The sequence below is a fragment of the Lithobates pipiens genome, unplaced genomic scaffold (genome assembly GCF_037356315.1).
Source record: "Lithobates pipiens isolate NorthernLeopardFrog02 unplaced genomic scaffold, aLitPip1_a1.2 Scaffold_13, whole genome shotgun sequence".
NCBI classification, from domain to species: Eukaryota; Metazoa; Chordata; class Amphibia; order Anura; family Ranidae; genus Lithobates; species Lithobates pipiens.
The window spans coordinates 538,662,449-538,686,310 of record NW_027507718.1 but is presented as its reverse complement, the minus strand read 5'-3'; the positions used below and the strand labels follow the sequence as shown (position 1 = coordinate 538,686,310).

At 52.2% G+C, this 23,862-nt stretch overlaps 1 protein-coding gene across 1 annotated transcript in view; it reads left to right on the top strand.

Annotated features, from left to right (window-relative positions):
• Window positions 1-6,518: 6,518 nt before the first annotated feature.
• RTKN (rhotekin) overlaps window positions 6,519-23,862 on the top strand; it is a 155,132-nt gene continuing 137,788 nt past the window's right edge. Inside the window, exon 1 of the mRNA XM_077478267.1 lies at window positions 6,519-7,667. Coding sequence (XP_077334393.1) covers window positions 7,557-7,667 — 111 coding nt within the window. The 5' untranslated portion in view covers window positions 6,519-7,556. The remainder of the gene's footprint in view (window positions 7,668-23,862) is intronic.

Below are 23,862 nucleotides of genomic sequence, written 5' to 3'. Positions count from 1 at the left end.
GGTTCGGTGGAGAAGTGACAGTCAGAGAGTGAAGGAGGTGTCTCGTAGAAGGGGTTAGGTGGAGAAGTGACAGTCAGAGAGTGAAGGAGGTGTCTCGTAGAAGGGGTTAGGTGGAGAAGTGACAGTCAGAGAGTGTAGGAGGTGTCTCGTAGAAGGGGTTAGGTGGAGAAGTTACAGTCAGAGAGTGAAGGAGGTGTCTCGTAGAAGGGGTTCGGTGGAGAAGTGACAGTCAGAGAGTGAAGGAGGTGTCTCGTAGAAGGGGTTCGGTGGAGAAGTGACAGTCAGAGAGTGTAGGAGGTGTCTCGTAGAAGGGGTTCGGTGGAGAAGTGACAGTCAGAGAGTGTAGGAGGTGTCTCGTAGAAGGGGTTCGGTGGAGAAGTGACAGTCAGAGAGTGAAGGAGGTGTCTCATAGAAGGGGTTTGGAGGAGAAGTGACAGTCAGAGAGTGTAGGAGGTGTCTCGTAGAAGGGGTTCGGTGGAGAAGTGACAGTCAGAGAGTGAAGGAGGTGTCTCGTAGAAGGGGTTAGGTGGAGAAGTGACAGTCAGAGAGTGAAGGAGGTGTCTCGTAGAAGGGGTTAGGTGGAGAAGTGACAGTCAGAGAGTGTAGGAGGTGTCTCGTAGAAGGGGTTCGGTGGAGAAGTGACAGTCAGAGAGTGAAGGAGGTGTCTCGTAGAAGGGGTTAGGTGGAGAAGTGACAGTCAGAGAGTGAAGGAGGTGTCTCGTAGAAGGGGTTAGGTGGAGAAGTGACAGTCAGAGAGTGTAGGAGGTGTCTCGTAGAAGGGGTTAGGTGGAGAAGTGACAGTCAGAGAGTGTAGGAGGTGTCTCGTAGAAGGGGTTCGGTGGAGAAGTGACAGTCAGAGAGTGTAGGAGGTGTCTCGTAGAAGGGGTTTGGAGGAGAAGTGACAGTCAGAGAGTGTAGGAGGTGTCTCGTAGAAGGGGTTCGGTGGAGAAGTGACAGTCAGAGAGTGAAGGAGGTGTCTCGTAGAAGGGGTTAGGTGGAGAAGTGACAGTCAGAGAGTGAAGGAGGTGTCTCGTAGAAGGGGTTAGGTGGAGAAGTGACAGTCAGAGAGTGTAGGAGGTGTCTCGTAGAAGGGGTTAGGTGGAGAAGTGACAGTCAGAGAGTGAAGGAGGTGTCTCGTAGAAGGGGTTCGGTGGAGAAGTGACAGTCAGAGAGTGAAGGAGGTGTCTCGTAGAAGGGGTTCGGTGGAGAAGTGACAGTCAGAGAGTGTAGGAGGTGTCTCGTAGAAGGGGTTCGGTGGAGAAGTGACAGTCAGAGAGTGTAGGAGGTGTCTCGTAGAAGGGGTTCGGTGGAGAAGTGACAGTCAGAGAGTGAAGGAGGTGTCTCGTAGAAGGGGTTTGGAGGAGAAGTGACAGTCAGAGAGTGTAGGAGGTGTCTCGTAGAAGGGGTTCGGTGGAGAAGTGACAGTCAGAGAGTGAAGGAGGTGTCTCGTAGAAGGGATTAGGTGGAGAAGTTACAGTCAGAGAGTGAAGGAGGTGTCTCGTAGAAGGGGTTAGGTGGAGAAGTGACAGTCAGAGAGTGTAGGAGGTGTCTCGTAGAAGGGGTTTGGAGGAGAAGTGACAGTCAGAGAGTGTAGGAGGTGTCTCGTAGAAGGGGTTCGGTGGAGAAGTGACAGTCAGAGAGTGTAGGAGGTGTCTCGTAGAAGGGGTTTGGAGGAGAAGTGACAGTCAGAGAGTGTAGGAGGTGTCTCGTAGAAGGGGTTCGGTGGAGAAGTGACAGTCAGAGAGTGAAGGAGGTGTCTCGTAGAAGGGGTTTGGAGGAGAAGTGACAGTCAGAGAGTGAAGGAGGTGTCTCGTAGAAGGGGTTTGGAGGAGAAGTGACAGTCAGAGAGTGTAGGAGGTGTCTCGTAGAAGGGGTTAGGTGGAGAAGTGACAGTCAGAGAGTGTAGGAGGTGTCTCGTAGAAGGGGTTTGGTGAAGAAGTGACAGTCAGAGAGTGCAGGAGGTGTCTCGTAGAAGGGGTTCGGTGGAGAAGTGACAGTCAGAGAGTGAAGGAGGTGTCTCGTAGAAGGGGTTCGGTGGAGAAGTGACAGTCAGAGAGTGAAGGAGGTGTCTCGTAGAAGGGGTTCGGTGGAGAAGTGACAGTCAGAGAGTGTAGGAGGTGTCTCGTAGAAGGGGTTCGGTGGAGAAGTGACAGTCAGAGAGTGTAGGAGGTGTCTCGTAGAAGGGGTTCGGTGGAGAAGTGACAGTCAGAGAGTGAAGGAGGTGTCTCGTAGAAGGGGTTCGGTGGAGAAGTGACAGTCAGAGAGTGTAGGAGGTGTCTCGTAGAAGGGGTTCGGTGGAGAAGTGACAGTCAGAGAGTGTAGGAGGTGTCTCGTAGAAGGGGTTCGGTGGAGAAGTGACAGTCAGAGAGTGAAGGAGGTGTCTCGTAGAAGGGGTTCGGTGGAGAAGTGACAGTCAGAGAGTGTAGGAGGTGTCTCGTAGAAGGGGTTCGGTGGAGAAGTGACAGTCAGAGAGTGTAGGAGGTGTCTCGTAGAAGGGGTTCGGTGGAGAAGTGACAGTCAGAGAGTGAAGGAGGTGTCTCGTAGAAGGGGTTCGGTGGAGAAGTGACAGTCAGAGAGTGTAGGAGGTGTCTCGTAGAAGGGGTTCGGTGGAGAAGTGACAGTCAGAGAGTGTAGGAGGTGTCTCGTAGAAGGGGTTCGGTGGAGAAGTGACAGTCAGAGAGTGAAGGAGGTGTCTCGTAGAAGGGGTTCGGTGGAGAAGTGACAGTCAGAGAGTGAAGGAGGTGTCTCGTAGAAGGGGTTCGGTGGAGAAGTGACAGTCAGAGAGTGAAGGAGGTGTCTCGTAGAAGGGGTTAGGTGGAGAAGTGACAGTCAGAGAGTGAAGGAGGTGTCTCGTAGAAGGGGTTAGGTGGAGAAGTGACAGTCAGAGAGTGAAGGAGGTGTCTCGTAGAAGGGGTTCGGTGGAGAAGTGACAGTCAGAGAGTGAAGGAGGTGTCTTGTAGAAGGGGTTAGGTGGAGAAGTGACAGTCAGAGAGTGAAGGAGGTGTCTCGTAGAAGGGGTTCGGTGGAGAAGTGACAGTCAGAGAGTGAAGCAGGTGTCTCGTAGAAGGGGTTTGGAGGAGAAGTGACAGTCAGAGAGTGAAGGAGGTGTCTCGTAGAAGGGGTTTGGAGGAGAAGTGACAGTCAGAGAGTGAAGGAGGTGTCTCATAGAAGGGGTTTGGAGGAGAAGTGACAGTCAGAGAGTGAAGGAGGTGTCTCGTAGAAGGGGTTAGGTGGAGAAGTGACAGTCAGAGAGTGAAGGAGGTGTCTCGTAGAAGGGGTTCGGTGGAGAAGTGACAGTCAGAGAGTGAAGGAGGTGTCTCGTAGAAGGGGTTTGGAGGAGAAGTGACAGTCAGAGAGTGAAGGAGGTGTCTCATAGAAGGGGTTTGGAGGAGAAGTGACAGTCAGAGAGTGAAGGAGGTGTCTCGTAGAAGGGGTTAGGTGGAGAAGTGACAGTCAGAGAGTGAAGGAGGTGTCTCGTAGAAGGGGTTAGGTGGAGAAGCGACAGTCAGAGAGTGAAGGAGGTGTCTCGTAGAAGGGGTTAGGTGGAGAAGTGACAGTCAGAGAGTGAAGGAGGTGTCTCGTAGAAGGGGTTAGGTGGAGAAGTGACAGTCAGAGAGTGAAGGAGGTGTCTTGTAGAAGGGGTTAGGTGGAGAAGTGACAGTCAGAGAGTGAAGGAGGTGTCTCGTAGAAGGGGTTTGGAGGAGAAGTGACAGTCAGTGAAGGAGGTGTCTCGTAGAAGGGGTTTGGAGGAGAAGTGACAGTCAGAGAGTGAAGGAGGTGTCTCGTAGAAGGGGTTCGGTGTAGAAGTGACAGTCAGAGAGTGAAGGAGGTGTCTCGTAGAAGGGGTTCGGTGGAGAAGTGACAGTCAGAGAGTGAAGGAGGTGTCTCGTAGAAGGGGTTAGGTGGAGAAGTGACAGTCAGAGAGTGAAGGAGGTGTCTCGTAGAAGGGGTTCGGTGGAGAAGTGACAGTCAGAGAGTGAAGGAGGTGTCTCGTAGAAGGGGTTAGGTGGAGAAGTGACAGTCAGAGAGTGAAGGAGGTGTCTCGTAGAAGGGGTTCGGTGGAGAAGTGACAGTCAGAGAGTGAAGGAGGTGTCTCGTAGAAGGGGTTAGGTGGAGAAGTGACAGTCAGAGAGTGAAGGAGGTGTCTCGTAGAAGGGGTTAGGTGGAGAAGTGACAGTCAGAGAGTGAAGGAGGTGTCTCGTAGAAGGGGTTAGGTGGAGAAGTGACAGTCAGAGAGTGAAGGAGGTGTCTCGTAGAAGGGGTTCGGTGGAGAAGTGACAGTCAGAGAGTGTAGGAGGTGTCTCGTAGAAGGGGTTAGGTGGAGAAGTGACAGTCAGAGAGTGAAGGAGGTGTCTCGTAGAAGGGGTTAGGTGGAAAAGTGACAGTCAGAGAGTGAAGGAGGTGTCTCCTAGAAGGGGTTAGGTGGAGAAGTGACAGTCAGAGAGTGAAGGAGGTGTCTCGTAGAAGGGGTTAGGTGGAGAAGTGACAGAGAGTGAAGGAGGTGTCTCATAGAAGGGGTTTGGTGAAGAAGTGACAGTCAGAGAGTGTAGGAGGTGTCTCGTAGAAGGGGTTCGGTGGAGAAGTGACAGTCAGAGAGTGAAGGAGGTGTCTCGTAGAAGGGGTTTGGAGGAGAAGTGACAGTCAGAGAGTGAAGGAGGTGTCTCGTAGAAGGGGTTTGGAGGAGAAGTGACAGTCAGAGAGTGTAGGAGGTGTCTCGTAGAAGGGGTTAGGTGGAGAAGTGACAGTCAGAGAGTGTAGGAGGTGTCTCGTAGAAGGGGTTAGGTGGAGAAGTGACAGTCAGAGAGTGAAGGAGGTGTCTCGTAGAAGGGGTTAGGTGGAGAAGTGACAGTCAGAGAGTGAAGGAGGTGTCTCGTAGAAGGGATTAGGTGGAGAAGTGACAGTCAGAGAGTGAAGGAGGTGTCTCGTAGAAGGGGTTAGGTGGAGAAGTGACAGTCAGAGAGTGAAGGAGGTGTCTCGTAGAAGGGGTTAGGTGGAGAAGTGACAGTCAGAGAGTGAAGGAGGTGTCTCGTAGAAGGGATTAGGTGGAGAAGTGACAGTCAGAGAGTGTAGGAGGTGTCTCGTAGAAGGGGTTCGGTGGAGAAGTGACAGTCAGAGAGTGTAGGAGGTGTCTCGTAGAAGGGGTTCGGTGGAGAAGTGACAGTCAGAGAGTGTAGGAGGTGTCTCGTAGAAGGGGTTCGGTGGAGAAGTGACAGTCAGAGAGTGTAGGAGGTGTCTCGTAGAAGGGGTTCGGTGGAGAAGTGACAGTCAGAGAGTGTAGGAGGTGTCTCGTAGAAGGGGTTCGGTGGAGAAGTGACAGTCAGAGAGTGAAGGAGGTGTCTCGTAGAAGGGGTTAGGTGGAGAAGTGACAGTCAGAGAGTGTAGGAGGTGTCTCGTAGAAGGGGTTCGGTGGAGAAGTGACAGTCAGAGAGTGTAGGAGGTGTCTCGTAGAAGGGGTTCGGTGGAGAAGTGACAGTCAGAGAGTGTAGGAGGTGTCTCGTAGAAGGGGTTCGGTGGAGAAGTGACAGTCAGAGAGTGAAGGAGGTGTCTCGTAGAAGGGGTTCGGTGGAGAAGTGACAGTCAGAGAGTGAAGGAGGTGTCTCGTAGAAGGGGTTCGGTGGAGAAGTGACAGTCAGAGAGTGTAGGAGGTGTCTCGTAGAAGGGGTTTGGAGGAGAAGTGACAGTCAGAGAGTGTAGGAGGTGTCTCGTAGAAGGGGTTAGGTGGAGAAGTGACAGTCAGAGAGTGAAGGAGGTGTCTCGTAGAAGGGATTAGGTGGAGAAGTGACAGTCAGAGAGTGAAGGAGGTGTCTTGTAGAAGGGGTTCGGTGGAGAAGTGACAGTCAGAGAGTGAAGGAGGTGTCTCGTAGAAGGGGTTTGGTGGAGAAGTGACAGTCAGAGAGTGAAGGAGGTGTCTCGTAGAAGGGATTAGGTGGAGAAGTGACAGTCAGAGAGTGAAGGAGGTGTCTTGTAGAAGGGATTAGGTGGAGAAGTGACAGTCAGAGAGTGAAGGAGGTGTCTCGTAGAAGGGGTTAGGTGGAGAAGTGACAGTCAGAGAGTGTAGGAGGTGTCTCGTAGAAGGGGTTTGGAGGAGAAGTGACAGTCAGAGAGTGTAGGAGGTGTCTCGTAGAAGGGGTTCGGTGGAGAAGTGACAGTCAGAGAGTGTAGGAGGTGTCTCGTAGAAGGGGTTCGGTGGAGAAGTGACAGTCAGTGAAGGAGGTGTCTCGTAGAAGGGGTTCGGTGGAGAAGTGACAGTCAGAGAGTGTAGGAGGTGTCTCGTAGAAGGGGTTCGGTGGAGAAGTGACAGTCAGAGAGTGTAGGAGGTGTCTCGTAGAAGGGGTTCGGTGGAGAAGTGACAGTCAGAGAGTGTAGGAGGTGTCTCGTAGAAGGGGTTCGGTGGAGAAGTGACATTGGTAGGTTGGGTTACAGAAGTATGGGGAGGGACTCGGAGTTCCTGGCATCCCGCTGAGAGGCATCAAGAATGAACAAGTCAGCGCAGGGAGGCGGGGGCAGGGAGTGGGGATTGTTCAGGGATCAGGGAGGCTCTGGATGTAGATCTGGATCTGAATGAGCCGACTCCTGGAAGAGTCTTATTTCTGGAGTTCCGATACCTTGGAGAACAAGGAAGAGATTGGATCTGGTTCCGAATGACAAGATTCTTGGAAGAGTCAGACTGCTGCTGATCTGTCACCTTGGTTGACATAGGAAAGTTCTGATCCGATTCTGATTCTGCAGACTCATGGAAGAATCGAGTTCCTGAAAATCTGTTACATTGGAGGACACAGAAAAGTTTGGATCTTGTTCTGAATAAGAAGATTCTTGGAAGCATTTGATTTCTACAGATCCAGAACCTCGGTGGACACGAGAGATTTGTAATCTGGTCCTGAATCCGCAGAGTCCTGACGAGTTGGATTGCTGATGATCTGGGACCTTGGTGGACACCGGGAAGAGTTCTGATCTGGGACCTTGGTGGACTCCGGGAAGAGTTCTGATCTGGGACCTTGGTGGACTCCGGGAAGAGTTCTGATCTGGGACCTTGGTGGACACCGGGAAGAGTTCTGATCTGGGACCTTGGTGGACATCAGGAAGAGTTCTGATCTGGGACCTTGGTGGACACCGGGAAGAGTTCTGATCTGGGACCTTGGTGGACTCCGGGAAGAGTTCTGATCTGGGACCTTGGTGGACTCCGGGAAGAGTTCTGATCTGGGACCTTGGTGGACACCGGGAAGAGTTCTGATCTGGGACCTTGGTGGACACCGGGAAGAGTTCTGATCTGGGACCTTGGTGGACACCGGGAAGAGTTCTGATCTGGTCCAGATGAGCAGATCCGTGGAGGTTCCAGATTTCCAGAGATCATAGACCTTGTTAGACATAGGAGAGTCTTGACTTGGTTCTGAATGAACGGGTTCCTAGAAGAGTCGCATCGCATAATGTCTGCTACTTTGGTGGATACATAAAATTTTTTGATCTGGTTTTGATTGAGAAGATTCCTGGAGATTGGAGCCACTCGAAATTCTGGATCCATTTCCTGCTCTGGATTAAATCTTTTCCCATTTCTGACCATGTTTTGCCGGAACCACCGCAGCCGGGTCACCGTGGCCCGATGTTCCGCTCTGGAGATGGAGATCCGGAGGGGCCGATTCCGGAGGAGTATGCTCATTGATACCCCCCAGGTAGGAACCCATAATAATGTGAGGGCCTCTCACACTCACCATTATGTATGTCTTATGAAGAGCCAGAATATGGGACCAAAGCTGATGTTTTATATGCCTGGAGATGCAAAAATTGGTTGGGGAACTCAGCACAGGGATGGTGGGAACCCCTCATAATGGGCACAGCGGGTGTACAGACCCAGGAACTCAGCACAGGGATGGTGGGAACCCCTCATAATGGGCACAGCGGGTGTACAGACCCGGGAACTCGGCACAGGGATGGTGGGAACCCCTCATAACGGGCACAGCGGGTGTACAGACCCGGGAACTCAGCACAGGGATGGTGAGAACCTCTCATAATGGGCACAGCGGGTGTACAGACCCGGGAACTCAGCACAGGGATGGTGGGAACCCCTCATAATGGGCACAGCGGGTGTACAGACCCGGGAACTCAGCACAGGGATGGTGGGAACCCCTCATAATGGGCACAGCGGGTGTACAGACCCGGGAACTCAGCACAGGGATGGAGGGAACCCCTCATAATGGGCACAGCGGGTGTACAGACCCGGGAACTCGGCACAGGGATGGTGGGAACCCCTCATAATGGCCACAGCGGGTGTACAGACCCGGGAACTCAGCACAGGGATGGTGGGAACCCCTCATAATGGCCACAGCGGGTGTACAGACCCGGGAACTCAGCACAGGGATGGTGGGAACCCCTCATAATGGGCACAGCGGGTGTACAGACCCATGAATTGAGCACAGGGATGGAGGGAACCCCTCATAATGGGCACAGCGGGTGTACAGACCCGGGAACTCGGCACAGGGATGGTGAGAACCCCTCATAATGGGCACAGTGGGTGTACAGACCCGGGAACTCAGCACAGGGATGGTGGGAACCCCTCATAATGGGCACAGCGGGTGTACAGACCCAGGAACTCAGCACAGGGATGGTGGGAACCCCTCATAATGGGTACAGCGGGTGTACAGACCCGGGAACTCAGCACAGGGATGGTGGGAACCCCTCATAATGGGCACAGCGGGTGTACAGACCCGGGAACTCAGCACAGGGATGGTGGGAACCCCTCATAATGGGCACAGCGGGTGTACAGACCCGGGAACTCAGCACAGGGGTGGTGGGAACCCCTCATAATGGGCACAGCGGGTGTACAGACCCGGGAACTCAGCACAGGGATGGTGGGAACCCCTCATAATGGGCACAGCGGGTGTACAGACCCGGGAACTCAGCACAGGGATGGAGGGAACCCCTCATAATGGGCACAGCGGGTGTACAGACCCGGGAACTCAGCACAGGGATGGTGGGAACCCCTCATAATGGGCACAGCGGGTGTACAGACCCGGGAACTCAGCACAGGGATGGTGGGAACCCCTCATAATGGGCACAGCGGGTGTACAGACCCGGGAACTCAGCACAGGGGTGGTGGGAACCCCTCATAATGGGCACAGCGGGTGTACAGACCCGGGAACTCAGCACAGGGATGGTGGGAACCCCTCATAATGGGCACAGCGGGTGTACAGACCCGGGAACTCAGCACAGGGATGGAGGGAACCCCTCATAATGGGCACAGCGGGTGTACAGACCCGGGAACTCAGCACAGGGATGGTGGGAACCCCTCATAATGGGCACAGCGGGTGTACAGACCCGGGAACTCAGCACAGGGGTGGTGGGAACCCCTCATAATGGGCACAGCGGGTGTACAGACCTGGGAACTCAGCACAGGGATGGTGAGAACCCCTCATAATGGGCACAGCGGGTGTACAGACCCGGGAACTCAGCACAGGGGTGGTGGGAACCCCTCATAATGGGCACAGCGGGTGTACAGACCTGGGAACTCAGCACAGGGATGGTGGGAACCCTTCATAATGGGCACAGCGGGTGTACAGACCCGGGAACTCAGCACAGGGATGGTGGGAACCCCTCATAATGGGCACAGCGGGTGTACAGACCCGGGAACTCAGCACAGGGATGGTGAGAACCCCTCATAATGGGCACAGCGGGTGTACAGACCCGGGAACTCAGCACAGGGATGGTGGGAACCCCTCATAATGGGCACAGCGGGTGTACAGACCTGGGAACTCAGCACAGGGATGGTGGGAACCCTTCATAATGGGCACAGCGGGTGTACAGACCCGGGAACTCAGCACAGGGATGGTGAGAACCCCTCATAATGGGCACAGCGGGTGTACAGACCCGGGAACTCAGCACAGGGATGGTGGGAACCCCTCATAACCAAGTTGGGACATCTCTGGAACAAAAATGCCCCTGGCCTCTGATTTTTAGATAAGTAGACTCTCACACTTAACCCTTCTCTTATCTGAACTTGTATAATGGATTTTCCTCTCCTTGCCTCTAACATTAATTAACCCCTTCAGCAATTTACTAATCCTATCTGGAGACAGAAGCTTCTACCAGACCTTAAAAGAGCGACTAATCTTCATTAACACTGGGGGGAGGGGGAGGGGAGGGTAATGGTCAGGATGTTCAGGTCTGAGTGCTGTTCATGTGTGGTGCAGATTGCAGTAGGTGGACAGGTGGACAATTCAGTAATATTTTCCCCTTTGGGTGTCTGTATAGGACGGGGGCGGGGATCTTTGATTTAGCTGTTACTTCCCCCATCATTGCGGCACGCATGAAATGCGATGATGTCACTGGGTCCTGAGTGCGGTGGAGGGTAGAGGTGTGACTGGCGCTTATTTTTATTATGATTGGTTGGATTAGGGCCTGTTCACGCTTGTCGGTGTTTTTGTAGAATCCCATTCATTGCTTTGTGACTCCTTCACATCCCTGTGCAGCAAGCTTCCAGCATCGGTAAAGTATTAGATGATGCAGTATTTTCGTGCCCTTAAAGCGGAACTCCGGGCGCAAAAAAAAACTTTCATTTGAATATATTATTTAATTGCCAGAAATGATATCAATCTACATTGTGTGCACCAAATGTCAATGCAAATCCAGATATTACCTTGTAAAAGTAGCGGCGACGTGGTCACTGTGCTGTACATAGCCCCTGCTGAGAGCAGAGCTGTGGGAGGGGAGACGCAGCAGGCTACACCCGCTACAGAAAACTACCGTAAGGGGGCGCCGAAACAAGACCAGTCAACCTGCACAGAACTCTAACCTCAACCCCACCATCGAACACCTTGGGGATGAATCGAAATGCTAGTTGTGAGCCAGGTCTTTATTCTGCTGCCCAACATGAGGCTCAACATGTGAGCCAGGTCTTTTTTATGGTGCTCCAAGTGAAACCCAACATGTGAGCCAGGTCTTTTTTACGGTTCTCCAAGTGAAACCCAACATGTGAGCCAGGTCTTTTTTACGGTTCTCCAAGTGAAACCCAACATGTGAGCCAGATCTTTTTTCGGGTGCCCAACCTGAGGCCCAACTTGCAAGCCAGGTCTTTTTTATGGTGCCCCAGTAAGGCCCAACATGTGAGCCAGGTCTTTTTTCTGGTGCCCCAAGTGAGGCCCAACATGCGAGCCACATCTTTTTTCGGGTGCCCAACGTGTGGCCCAACATGAGATCCAGGTCTTTTTTATGGTGCCCCAAGTGAGGCCCAACATGCGAGCCAGGTCTTTTTTATGGTGCCCCAAGTGAGGCCCAACATGAGATCCAGGTCTTTTTTATGGTGCCCCAGTAAGGCCCAACATGTGAGCCAGATCTTTTTTTTCGGGTGCCCAACGTGTGGCCCAACATGAGATCCAGGTCTTTTTTATGGTGCCCCAAGTGAGGCCCAACGTGTGAGCCAGATCTTTTTTTTCGGGTGCCCAACGTGTGGCCCAACATGAGATCCAGGTCTTTTTTATGGTGCCCCAAGTGAGGCCCAACGTGTGAGCCAGGTCTTTTTTATGGTGCCCAACCTGAGGCCCAACTTGCAAACCAAGTCTTTTTCCTGGTGTCCAATGTGAGGCCCCACATGTGGGCCAGGTCTTTATTCTGGTGCCCAACATGAGGCCCAACATGGAAGCCAGGTCTTTTTTCTGGTGCCCAACCTGAGGCCCAACTTGCAAACCAGGTCTTTATTCTGGTGCCCAACCTGAGGCCCAACATGCGAGCCAGGTCTTTTTTATGGTGCCCCAAGCAAGTCCCAACATGCGAGCCAGGTCTTTTTTATGGTACCCCAGTAAGGCCCAACATGTGAGCCAGATCTTTTTTTGGGTGCCCAACCTGTGGCCCAACATGCGAGCCAGGTTTTTTTTTTAATGGTGCCCCAAGTGAGGCCCAACATGTGAGCTGAGTCTTTTCTGGTGCCAAACCTGAGGCCCAACTTGCAAACCAGGTCTTTTTTTCTGGTGCCCAACCCGAGGCCCAACATGAAAGCCAGGACTTTCTTCTGGTGCCCAATATGAGGTCCAACATGTGAGCCAGGTCTTCTCATCCAACATCAGCACATGACTTCACAAATGGGCACAAATTCCCACAGACACCCTCCAAAATCTTGTGGGACAACCTTCCCAGAAGAGTGGAGGATAGAATAACCACAAATGGGGTGAGGGCATGGGGCAGCTCCCTATTAATGGTTTAGAAATGGGGTGTCCCACAACCCTACAGAGGTACAATGGCCAGGTGTCCACAGAGGGGAGACAACTCTTTGGAATTGCCATTCTTTTGGAATGGGAAGCCCAATGGGCTCATAGAAATGTGATGGCCAGTCGTCCACAAAAAAAAAGAGGGGGGGGGGGGGCGATGCCATATTCGTTTTATAATGGGATGTTCTATGAGCTCATATAGGTATGGGGGTGAGATGTCCACAAAGGGGGCCAACTCCATAATAATGGTCTTGGTTTTGGAATGGGACGTCCATAGATTTCATATTGGTGTGATGGCCAGGCATCCAGTCCACAAAGAAGGGCCAACTCCATATTAATCGCCATGCTTTTTAATGGAATATCTAATGATTCCATATAGGTGTGATGTTCAGGTGTCTACAAAGGGGGGCAACCCCCATATTAATGACCATGGTTTTGGAATGGGACATCCAATGAGCTCATATAGGTGTAATGGGCAGGTATCCTCACAGAGGCATTAACTTCATATTACTGTCTGCGTTCTTATAATGGGAAGTCCAATGAGCCCATATAGGTGTGATGGTCAGGTGGCCACAAAGAGGGCCAACTCCATTTTAATGGCCATGGTTTTGGAATAAAACATCCAACGAGCTCATATAGAGGTGCTCATATAGGTGTGATGGTCAGGTATCCTCAAAGAGGGACCAACTTCAACTATCAATGTCTATGGTCTAACAATGAGATGTCCAATGAGCTCATATAGATGTGATTCTCAAAGGGGGCCAACTCCACAATAATGGCCTTGGTTTTATAATGGGATGTCCAATGAGCTCATATACTGTAGGTATGATGGTCAGGTGCCTACAAAGGGGGCCAACTCCACAATAAGGGCCATGGTTTTATAATGGGATGTCCAATGAGCTCATATACTGTAGGTATGATGGTCAGGTGTCTACAAAGGGGGCCAACTCCACAATAATGGCCTTGGTTTTATAATGGGATGTCCAATGAGCTCATATACTGTAGGTATGATGGTCAGGTATCTACAAAGGGGACCAACTCCACAATAATGGCCTTGGTTTTATAATGGGATGTCCAATGAGCTCATATACTGTAGGTATGATGGTCAGGTATCTACAAAGGGGACCAACTCCACAATAATGGCCTTGGTTTTATAATGGGATGTCCAATGAGCTCATATACTGTAGGTATGATGGCCAGGTGCCTACAAAGGGGACCAACTCCACAATAATGGCCTTGGTTTTATAATGGGATGTCCAATGAGCTCATATACTGTAGGTATGATGGTCAGGTGCCTACAAAGGGGGCCAACTCCACAATAAGGGCCATGGTTTTATAATGGGATGTCCAATGAGCTCATATACTGTAGGTATGATGGTCAGGTGTCTACAAAGGGGGCCAACTCCACAATAATGGCCTTGGTTTTATAATGGGATGTCCAATGAGCTCATATACTGTAGGTATGATGGTCAGGTATCTACAAAGGGGACCAACTCCACAATAATGGCCTTGGTTTTATAATGGGATGTCCAATGAGCTCATATACTGTAGGTATGATGGCCAGGTGCCTACAAAGGGGACCAACTCCACAATAATGGCCTTGGTTTTATAATGGGATGTCCAATGAGCTCATATACTGTAGGTATGATGGCCGGGTGCCTACAAAGGGGGCCAACTCCACAATAATGGCCTTGGTTTTATAATGGGATGTCCAATGAGCTCATATACTGTAGGTATGATGGCCAAGTGCCTACAAAGGGGGCCAACTCCACAATAATGGCCTTGGTTTTATAATGGGATGTCCAATGAGCTCATATACTGTAGGTATGATGGTCAGGTGTCTACAAAGGGGGCCAACTCCACAGTAATGGTTTTGGGAATGGGATGTCCATTCATTTCATATTGGTGTGATGGCCAGGTATCCACAAAGAAGGGCCAACTCCTTAGTAACGGTCTTGGTTTTTACCAGGATGTCTTGTGACCTCAATATAGTTGTGATGGCCAGGTGTCTACAAAGGGGGCAATCCCATAATATTGGCCATGGTTTTGGAATGGGACATCCAATGAGCCCATATACAGTAGGTGTAATGGTCAGGTATTTAGAAAGAGGGGCCCAATTTATATTAATGGGTTCTTATAATGGGATGTCCTATGAGCCCATATACATTAGGTGTAATGGTGAGATGTCCACAAAAAAGGGGCCAACTCCACGTTAATGGCCATTGTTTATAACGGGATGTCCGATGGCCGCATGCAGATGTGACGTTTGGGTGTACGGAGACGTTTGGCCATATAGTGTGGCACATCGCTGTCATACAGTTTAATAAATAGAAGTCGATATCAGCCGACAATCGATTTCCGGCTCTTATAAAGTGGCCTAGGAATGTTCAGAGGAGGCCGGAGCAGATTTGTAATCTGTATTTACATTCCTGGCAGGAGGGAGCAGCAATCATTAACAGGTCATTCAGGAGTGGGAACTCCCCCACCCCCCACCCCCTGTACTCTCCATCCCTACTCTCCCTGTGACCTGTGAGCTGCACTCTGCATGTCAACATGGAGGAAGTTGTTGTTACCCCCCCCCCCCCCCCCCCCCCCGGGGTGTATGGGGATCAGTCATAATTCCGGTCATAGAGGATTTCCCCTTGATGGGATCTCTGCTGTGACTCATATGACGTCCATGTTCCCGGCGTGTTCCTGTCCCAGCATGTCCACCCCCGTATCAGGAGGCTGGGTGAGGTACAAAGCCCCAGCTGGGTGAATAATGCAATCTCTATCAATGGCTCATTTGTCTTCTATGATGCAAAACTGCAGAGGAGCTGTGACTGAGGATCACCAACCCATCATATCTCTATGCCAGGGCAATAGATTATCCCCCAGATCCTGTTCTGTAATATGCCCCATGATCCGCTGAATATCGTACAAGAACAGACTCGGGGACCCTTCTGAGCTCTCCAAGGACCAGCTATATAACCTCCTTCTACAAGAACAGACTCGGGGGACCCTTCTGAGCTCTCCAGGGGCCGGCTATATAACCTCCGTCGGCAAGAACAGACTCCGGGACCCTTCTGAGCTCTCCAGGGGCCAGCTATATAACCTCCGTCTGCAAGAACAGACTCCGGGACCCTTCTGAGCTCTCCAGGGGCCAGCTATATAACCTCCTTCTACAAGAACAGACTCGGGGGACCCTTCTGAGCTCTCCAGGGGCCGGCTATATAACCTCCTTCTACAAGAACAGACTCGGGGGACCCTTCTGAGCTCTCCAGGGGCCGGCTATATAACCTCCTTCTACAAGAACAGACTCGGGGGACCCTTCTGAGCTCTCCAGGGGCCAGCTATATAACCTCCTTCTACAAGAACAGACTCGGGGGACCCTTCTGAGCTCTCCAGGGGCCGGCTATATAACCTCCTTCTACAAGAACAGACTCGGGGGACCCTTCTGAGCTCTCCAGGGGCCGGCTATATAACCTCCTTCTACAAGAACAGACTCGGGGGACCCTTCTGAGCTCTCCAGGGGCCAGCTATATAACCTCCTTCTACAAGAACAGACTCGGGGGACCCTTCTGAGCTCTCCAGGGGCCGGCTATATAACCTCCTTCTACAAGAACAGACTCGGGGACCCTTCTGAGCTCTCCAGGGGCCGGCTATATAACCTCCTTCTACAAGAACAGACTCGGGGGACCCTTCTGAGCTCTCCAGGGGCCGGCTATATAACCTCCTTCTACAAGAACAGACTCGGGGACCCTTCTGAGCTCTCCAGGGGCCGGCTATATAAGCCCCCTCTACATGAGCAGACCCAGACTCTATCCCAGCTCCTTGAGGCACAGGTTCGGGGCCCCATCCCAGCTCTATGAGGAACAGCTATATAACCCCCATCTACATGAGCAGATCCGGACCCCATTCCAGCTCTCCAAGGACTGGCTATATAACCTCCTTTAAAAAAAAAAAAAAAAAAAAAATAGCCATGGGCCCTAACCCAGCTTCCCAAGGGCTGCTTATATAACCCCCTATCTACATCAACACGTAGAGGGGTCTGCCTTGTTTAATAGCATTGTAGTGTTGTTGGACTCGTCGCCCCCATGCAATGCATGCTGGGAAATCTGTTCCTTTTCCCAACAGCTGTACGCAGATGATTTTCTCCAATTTTTTTTTTTTTGTAAACAGTGGAATTCTTAAAGTGATCATGTCTCTAATTCTGTAAATTGAAATCAAGTGTGGAAAATGCATCAGCGGAATTCTCCATCTGTGAACGTTGTTCATTCCTTTATCTGTGAAAGTCCAGCAAGACGCCACCATCCCCTTCTTTATCGATTAAGTGAGGAGGCCCACCCACCACATTACAGATCCAAGAAGGATGATCAGAAGGCGTGAGGGTGGAGTCGGGAGGTAGGGAGTGGAGATTTGCTCATAACTTCAGCTGCCTATATATATTGTCGAGACAATCGATCATCAGATGCTCCCCGCGAAGTGGCCATGTTCAAGTGGGACCTTCATGATGGTCAAACTAGTGGCCATGTTCAAGTGGGACCTTCACGATGGTCAAACTGGTGGCCATGTTCAAGTGGGACCTTCATGGTGGCCAAACTGGTGGCCATGTTCAAGTGGGACCTTCATGATGGCCAAACTGGTGGCCATGTTCAAGTGGGACCTTCATGATGGCCAGACTGGTGGCCATGTTCAAGTGGGACCTTCATGATGGCCAAACTGGTGGCCATGTTCAAGTGGGACCTTCATGATGGCCAGACTGGTGGCCATGTTCAAGTGGGACCTTCACAATGGTCAAACTGGTGGCCATGTTCAAGTGGGACCTTCATGAAGGCCAGACTGGTGACCATGTTCAAGTGGGACCTTCATGAAGGCCAGACTGGTGACCATGTTCAAGTGGGACCTTCATGATGGCCAGACTGGTGGCCATGTTCAAGTGGGACCTTCATGATGGCCAGACTGGTGGCCATGTTCAAGTGGGACCTTCATGATGGTCAAACTGGTGACCATGTTCAAGTGGGACCTTCATGATGGTCAAAGTGGTGACCATGTTCAAGTGGGACCTTCATGATGGCCAGACTGGTGACCATGTTCAAGTGGGATCTTCATGATGGTCAAAGTGGTGACCATGTTCAAGTGGGACCTTCATGATGGCCAGACTGGTGGCCATGTTCAAGTGGGATCTTCATGATGGTCAAAGTGGTGACCATGTTCAAGTGGGACCTTCATGATGGCCAGACTGGTGGCCATGTTCAAGTGGGACCTTCATGGTGGTCAAACTGGTGGCCATGTTCAAGTGGGACCTTCATGATGGTCAAAGTGGTGGCCATGTTCAAGTGGGACCTTCATGGTGGTCAAACTGGTGGCCATGTTCAAGTGGGACCTTCATGATGGCCAGACTGGTGGCCATGTTCAAGTGGGACCTTCACAATGGTCAAACTGGTGGCCATGTTCAAGTGGGACCTTCATGAAGGCCAGACTGGTGACCATGTTCAAGTGGGACCTTCATGAAGGCCAGACTGGTGACCATGTTCAAGTGGGACCTTCATGATGGCCAGACTGGTGGCCATGTTCAAGTGGGACCTTCATGATGGCCAGACTGGTGGCCATGTTCAAGTGGGACCTTCATGATGGTCAAACTGGTGACCATGTTCAAGTGGGACCTTCATGATGGTCAAAGTGGTGACCATGTTCAAGTGGGACCTTCATGATGGCCAGACTGGTGACCATGTTCAAGTGGGATCTTCATGATGGTCAAAGTGGTGACCATGTTCAAGTGGGACCTTCATGATGGCCAGACTGGTGGCCATGTTCAAGTGGGACCTTCATGAAGGCCAGACTGGTGACCATGTTCAAGTGGGACCTTCATGATGGCCAGACTGGTGACCATGTTCAAGTGGGACCTTCATGATGGCCAGACTGGTGGCCATGTTCAAGTGGGACCTTCATGAAGGCCAGACTGGTGACCATGTTCAAGTGGGACCTTCATGATGGCCAGACTGGTGACCATGTTCAAGTGGGACCTCATGATGGCCAGACTGGTGGCCATGTTCAAGTGGGACCTTCATGATGGCCAGGACTGGTGGCCATGTTCAAGTGTGACCTTCATGATGGTCAAACTGGTGACCATGTTCAAGTGGGACCTTCATGATGGTCAAAGTGGTGACCATGTTCAAGTGGGACCTTCATGATGGCCAGACTGGTGACCATGTTCAAGTGGGACCTTCATGATGGTCAAAGTGGTGGCCATGTTCAAGTGGGACCTTCATGATGGCCAGACTGGTGGCCATGTTCAAGTGGGACCTTCATGATGGCCAGACTGGTGGCCATGTTCAAGTGGGACCTTCATGATGGTCAAAGTGTCAGAGATGCTGATCTGGGAACCCTCCAGCCCGTTCCCTGTTGGGGAATGTCTGCTTCCATCACAGCCTTCTCACACAGGAGAGCCAAAAATACCCCCAGTCTTATTCCTGTGTTGGAGAAGTAAAGTGGGGGTGGGGGTGTTGGGGTGTTTGCACACGCAGTCACAGATGCTCAGAAAGAACATTTTCAGCATTCCGGCGATTTTGTGACAATTCCATGCAAAGATGAGCAGATGGGGTCTCAGTGAAAGATCTCTGTGTGTATGTGGCTGGCTTGTAAACATTCCCCCCATCCCCCCCGACGGGACCCCGGACTTGTGACTCGGAGATGTGAAGCTGAGCTGGGCTCTCTCAGGTCATGTGTTCTGGATTAGAGACGCTTAATACCTTCTTCTTTTTTTTTTTTTTACTGAAACTGGAGCAGATCCCTGAATAGATGTTACTAAATTCCTCCACACGATCTGGGATCTGATCTGTGAGATTTCTCCACACGATCTGGGATCTGATCTGTGAGATTCCTCCATACGATCTGGGATCTGATCTGTGAGATTGATCTTCAGGAGAAGACATTGGTCAGCCTGGTGTCCAGAGATTGCCCTTTACAATCTGGATCTGATCTGTGAGATTGATCTCCGGGAGAAGACATTGGTCAGGCTAATGTCCAGAGATTCCTCCATACAATATGGGATCTGATCCCTGGGAGAAGACGTTAGGCAGGTGTACCAAAATTCCTCCATACAATCTGGGATCTGATCTGTGAGATCGGTCTCCAGGAGAAGAGATTGGTCAGGCTGGTGTCCAGAGATTGCCCTTTACAATCTGGGATCTGATCTGTGAGATTGATCTCCAGGAGAAGACATTGGTCAGCCTGGTGTCCAGAGATTCCTCCATACAATCTGGGATCTGTCTGTGAGATCGATCTCCAGGAGAAGACATTGGTCAGCCTGGTGTCCAGAGATTCCTCCATACAATCTGGGATCTGATCTGTGAGATCGATCTCCAGGAGAAGACATTAGTCAGGCTGATGTCCAGTGATTCCCTTCATACAACCTGGGATCTGATCACTGGGAGAAGACGTTAGGCTGGTGTACTAAAATTCCTCCATACAGGTCAGCCTTGGTTTCCAGAGATTCCTCCATACAATCTGGGATCTGATCTGTGAGATTGATCTCTAGGAGAAGACATTGGTCAGCCTGGTTTCCAGAGATCCTCCATACAATCTGGGAAATGATCTGTGAGATTGATCTCTAGGAGAAGACATTGGTCAGCCTGGTTTCCAGAGATTCCTCCATACAATCTGGGATCTGATCTGTGAGATCGATCTCCAGGAGAAGACATTGGTCAGGTTGGTGTCCAGAGATTCCTCCATACAATATGGGATCTGATCTGTGAGATTGATCTCTAGGAGAAGACATGGTCAGCCTGGTTTCCAGAGATTCCTCCATACAACCTGGGATCTGATCCCTGGGAGAAGATGTTAGGCTGTGTACTAAAATTCCTCCATACAGGTCAGCCTGGTTTCCAGAGATTCCTCCATACAATCTGGGATCTGATCTGTGAGGTCGATCTCCAGGAGAAGACATTGGTCAGCCTGGTGTCCAGAGATTCCTCCATACAATCTGGGATCTGATCTGTGAGGTTGATCTCCAGGAGAAGAGATTGGTCAGGCTGGTGTCCAGAGATTCCTCCATGCAATAATGGGATCTGATCTGTGAGATTGATCTCCGGGAGAAGAGATTGGTCAGGCTAATGTCCAGAGATTCCTTCATACAGCCTGGGATCTGATCTGTGAGATCGGTCTCCAGGAGAAGAGATTGGTCAGGCTGGTGTCCAGAGATTGCCTTTACAATCTGGGATCTGATTTGTGAAATCGAGGAGATTCAGCCTGGGATCTGATCCACCTATTAGATCTGCAGGAGGAGACGTTAGTGAGGCCGGTGTCCAGAGATTCCTCCATACATCCTAGGATGTCATCTGTGTGATAGATCCTCCAGGAGAAGACGTTGGGTTAATGTTCAGAGATTCAGCCTGGGATCTGATCCACCTATTAAATCTGCAGGAGGAGACGTTGGTCTAGCTTGTTTCCAGAGATTCCACCATACATCCCAGGATCTGATCTGTGAGATCGATCTGCAGGAGAAGACTTTAGTCCGGCTTTTGTTTTTAGAGATTCCTCCTTCCAGCAGGATCAGCCCAATCCACAAGAAGTGCCACCATGAGCCGGGCAATTCAGCGCCTTGGAGCCACTAGCAGAGTAGTGGCAAACCCTCTACAATCTGGAGTTCCCTCTCAGTCCTGATTCTCCATCAGAAAGTGACTTCCCCGGACATAGGGGACCCAATCAGGGGAGTCTCAGTCTCTTCGTGTCTTCACCATTCTTCTCAAACGTCTGGAGGCCACTAAGAGCTTCAGAAGGTTCTCAGGACACAGGCCCCTCCAAAATGGCCATCAGATCTCATGGGTGTCAATTATGCTGATGGCCTCTCACCATTCTGGCCACACTTCCTTATAACTGTCACTAGGGGCAGCATGTGTCACCCCAAGGAGAGTCCTTCCCTTGTGTCCTCTGTCAGGCACTAGAGGGCGCACACTCTCACATCAAGGAGAGTCCCTTTCTTGTGTCTGTTAGGCAGTAAAGGGAGCCGTCACGTTTCCGTGTACCTACCTTATGGATGAGCCCGCTAATGCAGAGGAAGGCCTCCCTTACGTACTGATAGACAGGGGGACCTGAGAGTACAGAATGGTATGAGTGCCTGGCAGGTAGGTAGTCAGTAGAGTTGCTCTGAAAAGTTCCTGATGCCACAGGAATGAGGACTGTTGGGATGAGATGTCAGCAAAGCAAGCAGTAGAGGAGCTGGGTCAGCACAGCAGATCAGTCCTGAGAGTTTTGGAGCACAGATAGGCACAGGCGCATACAGGTTAGAGAAAGTGGACAGGTGCAGAGGCAGGTCGGGTACAAGCTTGGTTGGCAACAGGCGGACAGCAAGGTAACAAGGGGAGCAGGAAGGATCAAAGTCAGGGACAAGCCGGGGTCGTGTACCGGCAGCAAGCAGGATCAAAGTCAGGTACAGGCCGGGGTCGTGTACCTGCAGCAAGCAGGATCAAAGTCAGGGACAAGCCGGGGTCGTGTACCTGCAGCAAGCAGGATCAAAGTCAGGGACAAGCCGGGGTCGTGTACCGGCAGCAAGCAGGATCAAAGTCAGGGACAAGCCGGGGTCGTGTACCTGCAGCAAGCAGGATCAAAGTCAGGGACAAGCCGGGGTCGTGTACCGGCAGCAAGCAGGATCAAAGTCAGGGACAAGCCGGGGTCGTGTACCGGCACCAAGTAGGATCAAAGTCAGGGACAAGCCGGGGTCGTGTACCGGCAGCAAGCAGGATCAAAGTCAGGGACAAGCCGGGGTCGTGTACCGGCAGCAAGCAGGATCAAAGTCAGGGACAAGCCGGGGTCGTGTACCTGCAGCAAGCAGGATCAAAGTCAGGGACAAGCCGGGGTCGTGTACCGGCAGCAGGCAGGATCAAAGTCAGGGACAAGCCGGGGTCGTGTACCGGCAGCAGGCAGGATCAAAGTCAGGGACAAGCCGGGGTCGTGTACCGGCACCAAGTAGGATCAAAGTCAGGGACAAGCCGGGGTCGTGTACCGGCAGCAAGCAGGATCAAAGTCAGGGACAAGCCGGGGTCGTGTACCGGCAGCAAGCAGGATCAAAGTCAGGGACAAGCCGGGGTCGTGTACCGGCAGCAAGCAGGATCAAAGTCAGGGACAAGCCGGGGTCGTGTACCGGCAGCAAGCAGGATCAAAGTCAGGGACAAGCCGGGGTCGTGTACCTGCAGCAAGCAGGATCAAAGTCAGGGACAAGCCGGGGTCGTGTACCGGCAGCAGGCAGGATCAAAGTCAGGGACAAGCCGGGGTCGTGTACCGGCACCAAGTAGGATCAAAGTCAGGGACAAGCCGGGGTCGTGTACCGGCAGCAGGCAGGATCAAAGTCAGGGACAAGCCGGGGTCGTGTACCGGCACCAAGTAGGATCAAAGTCAGGGACAAGCCGGGTCGTGTACCGGCAGCAAGCAGGATCAAAGTCAGGGACAAGCCGGGGTCGTGTACCGGCAGCAGGCAGGATCAAAGTCAGGGACAAGCCGGGGTCGTGTACCGGCACCAAGTAGGATCAAAGTCAGGGACAAGCCGGGGTCGTGTACCGGCAGCAAGCAGGATCAAAGTCAGGGACAAGCCGGGGTCGTGTACCGGCAGCAGGCAGGATCAAAGTCAGGGACAAGCCGGGGTCATGTACCGGCAGCAGGCAGGGATCAAAGTCAGGGACAAGCCGGGGTCGTGTACCGGCAGCAGGCAGGATCAAAGTCAGGGACAAGCCGGGGTCGTGTACCGGCACCAAGTAGGATCAAAGTCAGGGACAAGCCGGGGTCGTGTACCGGCAGCAAGCAGGATCAAAGTCAGGACAAGCCGGGGTCGTGTACCTGCAGCAGGCAGGATCAAAGTCAGGGACAAGCCGGGGTCGTGTACCGGCACCAAGTAGGATCAAAGTCAGGGACAAGCCGGGGTCGTGTACCTGCAGCAAGCAGGATCAAAGTCAGGGACAAGCCGGGGTCGTGTACCTGCAGCAGGCAGGATCAAAGTCAGGGACAAGCCGGGGTCGTGTACCGGCACCAAGTAGGATCAAAGTCAGGGACAAGCCGGGGTCGTGTACCGGCAGCAGGCAGGATCAAAGTCAGGGACAAGCCGGGGTCGTGTACCTGCAGCAAGCAGGAACAAAGTCAGGGACAAGCCGGGGTCGTGTACCGGCAGCAAGCAGGATCAAAGTCAGGGACAAGCCGGGGTCGTGTACCTGCAGCAAGCAGGATCAAAGTCAGGGACAAGCCGGGGTCGTGTACCTGCAGCAAGCAGGATCAAAGTCAGGGACAAGCCGGGGTCGTGTACCTGCAGCAAGCAGGATCAAAGTCAGGGACAAGCCGGGGTCGTGTACCGGCAGCAAGCAGGATCAAAGTCAGGGACAAGCCGGGGTCGTGTACCTGCAGCAAGCAGGATCAAAGTCAGGGACAAGCCGGGGTCGTGTACCTGCAGCAAGCAGGATCAAAGTCAGGGACAAGCCGGGGTCGTGTACCTGCAGCAAGCAGGATCAAAGTCAGGGACAAGCCGGGGTCGTGTACCTGCAGCAAGCAGGATCAAAGTCAGGGACAAGCCGGGGTCGTGTACCTGCAGCAGGCAGGATCAAAGTCAGGGACAAGCCGGGTCCGTGTACCGGCAGCAGGCAGGATCAAAGTCAGGGACAAGCCGGGATCATGGACCGCAGCAGGCAGGATCAAAGTCAGGGACAAGCCC